General features: G+C 41.1%; 1 protein-coding gene across 1 annotated transcript; it reads right to left on the bottom strand.

Annotated features, from left to right (window-relative positions):
• Positions 1 to 349: 349 nt before the first annotated feature.
• Positions 350 to 4,147, bottom strand: TEFM (transcription elongation factor, mitochondrial). Its single transcript, XM_006832298.1, has 4 exons — positions 4,117 to 4,147; positions 1,925 to 2,388; positions 1,431 to 1,580; positions 350 to 781 (listed from the first exon to the last, which is right to left on the bottom strand). The coding sequence occupies exons 1-4, from the start codon at positions 4,145 to 4,147 to the stop codon at positions 350 to 352; spliced, it is 1,077 nt and encodes a 358-aa protein (XP_006832361.1).
• Between the last annotated feature and the right edge of the window lie 700 nt (positions 4,148 to 4,847).

A 4,847-nucleotide genomic window follows, 5' to 3' on the forward strand; every position in this document is an offset into this window, starting at 1 on the left:
CCGACTCGACGGCACTTAACAACAACTCTTTAGTATAGATGGTATTTGCTTCTAGGAGGTGAGAACTTTGTTTCATGTTTTGGCTATTTTGGGAGCATTTAATTGTTTACCACTTAAATCTAAAAGGCACAGAATCTCAAACAATATTTATTGACTTGGCCTTGGCTTGGTGTACATAACATTCAATAGCCTAAATCCTGACCTTGAACATCTAAAACACACGCAAACATGTTTTCTCATGCATTAACACCGATGTTCAGAAACTATCTGCTTTACAGTTTTAGAGGAAATAAATACAAATTAATATAACATTAGACCATATGATTCATTTACCTCAGAATGTTAAGGCTTAGTTATCAAAAACTGCTAATTCATAGAAGGCAACAGCTTGTAACAGTGAATCATATAACTCTTCTATTCTGTTTTGTTCAGTAGATGAAAACATCTGTCTGTACTGGACTACTTTATGGGATGGGAAGGACACTCGCGGCTCTGCCTTCAGTACAGACTCGGAGAGGAGCTGCTTCACTAGCTCTTTTCCGCTAGTCCTCGTGTCGCCGATCATTAATTCAAAGTGCTTCCCTACTGCATTTCGGTTCATGCTCAACACCTGGTGCTGGCCAGCCTGGGCAAATGTTTTATTTAGTAAGGTGTACAGCATGGCTTCAACGATATGAAAATGTAATAGTATCGGAAACAGCGATGAGTTCTGAATCGGAAGTCCTATTTTTTCCAGAATATAGAAATCGGCTTTAGGCATCTTTGAAATTACTGAAGACATCTTTAAGAAAGGAAAAACAAAATCATTCATGAGGTTTTACTGTTTAGGTCCCTTCTCTATTACTTATATGGAGGACTCAGAAGAGCTGAATTCTGGGCGTGGTTCTATAGAAAACAAGCTGTCTAGTCCTCTGAAGTACCAATGTCTTCACCTGGCAAATGGGCTCCATTATTTCTAAATTCCATTTTGGCTTTAAGATCAGACAGTCTAAAACTGGGTTATTAAGCTTTTAAAACTTTCTAGGGTTGAGTATAGGATTAGACTAATTAACGTAGAATCGATCAGCTCTGTAACTGATTAATCATGTCATAGAACTGTGTGAACCACAGATTTCACATGTGAAATCAAGGTGATAATTCCCATGGCATAAGGTTTGGAAGACTCACATTGTATGTGAATGAATTTTGATAAATTGGGCTTTTATAAATACAAGATAGTGATAATTTAAACACAAAATATTTAGAATAATATATTTGACCATGAAACTAAGTGACAAAAAAGTCATTTAAAATTATCACAGGCAACAGGTGAGTAAAATGCACCAAAAGAAAATCTAGCATTATTGCCTTCTTACACTCGTTTTGGAACTAGAAGATTAACCCATCCTAGGATTCTAGGAGACAAGAACATGGAGATGCAACCGTCTTACCTCCTCTAAATAGACAGATGACAGGTAGGTCCCTTTCATCATTTTGCAACTTTCATCTTGCTGCCAGTCCAGTACTGTCATTTTACAGTCAAGGTGAGCCCAAGCAATTCTCCGTGTACCAAAAACGATAGATACAATACTATCAACTGCCTGAAACAAAAAGGCTGGCTTAATTAGAAATATGAACATTTTAACAGACACAAAGTTTAAGCTACAATCTCAGGATGCCTAATCAGTTTATATAATGTAAACATACTTATAGTTTATGAACAAAAAAACGTGACAGTGTTAAAGGAAAGAAACAGATAATGGAAGCAGAACTTATACTTGGGGATAAGAGAGGAGCCTAGGAGAACTCTAGTTTGATCTCCATGATTGGATGGCATAACTAATCAAGACTATGTGCACGGTTTTGTGTACATTATTGTTGTTAAGTGCTGTCAAGGTTCTCAAATATTTAGTCAATACAACAGATAGTAAGAAAAGTGGCCTACCTTAAGTCTCTCTCTTCCTATGTCTGGTTTGATGAGCTTTCCCAAGATCCGGTTTTCCTGTAATTTTCTTTTTTTCCTTCCAGTCTCTGGATAAAGAATGGAGTTACAAACTTGAATGGCAGTTTTATACTGGAACAAGGGCACATTTATTAAACTCTCCAAATTCTGAAATGGCCCAAACTTTTCTCTGTGCTCTATAATATTGAGGGACTTCCTTCCACGAAGCAATTTGAAAGCTTCAAGATCTTTATCCGATGCTGTGTTCAACACATGCAAGATGGAAGCCTGCTGTTCTGAAGAGAAGAGCTTCTCAAGTGCAATTCCAGGCTCCTTTGTATTTTCATCACTAAAAGCAATTGAGGGAATACTTTTCTTAGGTGCAGTAGACTTTTCTCGACAGCAAGCATTGCGTAGGGCTTGGAATGGGGATGACCCCAATGGAGCTGGACAGCATCTCCATCTTACTAAAAGGAAAATGTAGCAAAATATATAAGTTCAGATGTCCTACTTCCTTCTAGTATTAATTGTAGACCAAAACAAATCTTTCGCAAAGTGTAACACAAGCAAAGTGGGATACACAACCCTTAATCCCATCCATCACCACCTCGTTAAGTTTAAGAACTAGTCGGCCACACTAAATTCTGGAAAATCATCTTTTAAATAGGTTTAGTTTTAAAACTATTTGTCTTTTAAAAATAGGGGTTTTATGTTTAGTCACTAAACATAAAAAGTCCTGATTTTTATGGACCAGTACTAAATTTTTCTACCTAGAAATTGTCTTTTATGCCCATTTAGAAGCACTTAGTTAAAAGAAAATTTAAATGGCTTAGCACTTTTGATAGCATTTTTAATTTTACAGACACCTTTTCATAGTTAATATCCCATTAAGAACATGAATCCTTTCACTACAATTTGATAAACTTAACCTATACTTATGGATGTAATAGCTCAAAATACCAACTGAAAGGGAAGGAATCTTTACATCAAGATCAGTCCTATCCCCCCTGTATACAGGATTTAAAGGGACATTGGCTATCTAAAATGGTTTGGGGCTATAACGGCACAAAGTGACTGGCTTTCAAGCTATCAAGCAGGAGTTTAGTTTCAGAGGATGCAGAGGAAGGTAGAATCCCCACTGAATAGTTTTCATCTTGTCTAGATGGGTCTGGTGAAAGGAGATGGGGATAGGATTCTTGTGATTCCATAGTGAGTAATTGTGATGGTCACAACTGTAAAGGTAGAAGTTCTGTAACAAAAACAGGGGAGTAGATAATCTTACATTCCAGGAACAGAGGACCCTAGGACCATCAAGGGAAAAGAGCATGAGCGGAATGTAGGAAACCCTATACAGGGTCGCTATGTGTCGGAACTGACTGGATGGCAATTCACAACAACAATCCAGAGAAGCAGCTACACCAGCGATGGAGGCAGAGATGAGGACATGGAGAGAGAGAGCAGCTGAGGACTCTAGTCTCATGAAAGAGAAAGACTGAGTGCTGGCGGCCAAGGTGCAGGCTTGCAGAATGTGCCCTTTGGTTGCTGAAATGATTATATAGTCCTGAGTGTTTTTGTGTACACCCAAAACAACCCCAGAAGGAATAGAAGCAAATACTGCTGAATGATGATGGGATTGTAATCATTGCAATGAAGTGAAACACGATAGGATGAGTGCAAAACCGATGTTCTCCCAGGTAAAATATCACTCAGTAATTCACAGTCAAAACTTAAAAAACAAAACAAGAAGATGTATCCTTTCTTTTTCACTACAGTTTCTCTTTCATCTGGTGGGATCAAATGCAGTTAAAGTTTATAGGTAATGTTAAGAATGAATGGTAGATTTAAGGGCGGCTTTTATTTTTTACCCTTCAATATTTCTACCAGGATTATGTTTTTGCAAGATGAAAAGACATACAAGCAGTCATTTTGTAAAACGAATGGGAAGTCACTCTTACACCTCAGTCAGAGGAAAACAGTGAGGCAGAAGTAAGCAACTGGCGGTTCGAATCTGAAGTTTTCGTTCCGGGAGCCCCTGCCCAGGTAAGCCCACGTCTTCTAGGACTGGGGTCCGACGCCTCCCGGTCAGCAATGCTAGGCCTCCGAGAGGACGGCGTGAGGAGTGGGACCTAAGGGGAAAACCTGTCTAGCACCAGGACTGAAGGCAGACGAGAAGTTAACTCAGCACTCTACCCTACCTCCAGCCAACAGAAGACTAGGAAAGTTCATCTTCCAAGATACATCAGTAAGCTACTGCGAGACTACCCCCGCCACTGACTTCCGGTCCTTGTGAACCGCCCAAAAATGCTCGGGCGGAAATCGGCGGGAGGGTTCCGGCTGAAACCGCGTTCCGGGCTAGTCCGAAAAGCGCCGCAATCGGCGCAAGAGACTGCCACTCCGCTTGTCCCCTGCCCCTGGGGGGCTGCGCAGCGTTGTCCCACTGCTTCGGGGGAACGTTAGCCCCGAACGGGCCCTCACAGTGGGAGTGGGAACTCCTGGTTCGAATCTCTGAAAAACCTACGTCAGTTTAGGTTCGTAATTCGCAAGGCTTCGTTCCGCTGACCTTGTTTTTCGCACTTTAATGCTGATTCTGCAGCCCCATACCAGAAGTCCAGGTTGAGCCCTGGTGGTGGTGTGTGCCTTGGCATAGCGCCCGTACAGAAAAGCCTTATCTTTGTCCCGTGGAACAGCTGGTAGTTTCGAACTGCTGACGTTGCGGTTCACAGCCTGATTCGTAACCACTATGCTACCTGAGCCCTCCACAGTTTGTGAGGCTAAAAGCCCAAATTCAGTGTCAGATCTGTAGAAAAGTCCTTGCCTCCTTTCAGCATTTGTAGAACCAGCATTCCTTGGAGAGCTCCGTGAATCATGACATCACTAGTTCCCTGGATCTAGGAACTTCACAGTACAGGCACCCCAGGTTCAAAGG

The sequence above is a fragment of the Chrysochloris asiatica genome, unplaced genomic scaffold (genome assembly GCF_000296735.1).
Source record: "Chrysochloris asiatica unplaced genomic scaffold, ChrAsi1.0 scaffold00007, whole genome shotgun sequence".
NCBI lineage: Eukaryota > Metazoa > Chordata > Mammalia > Afrosoricida > Chrysochloridae > Chrysochloris > Chrysochloris asiatica.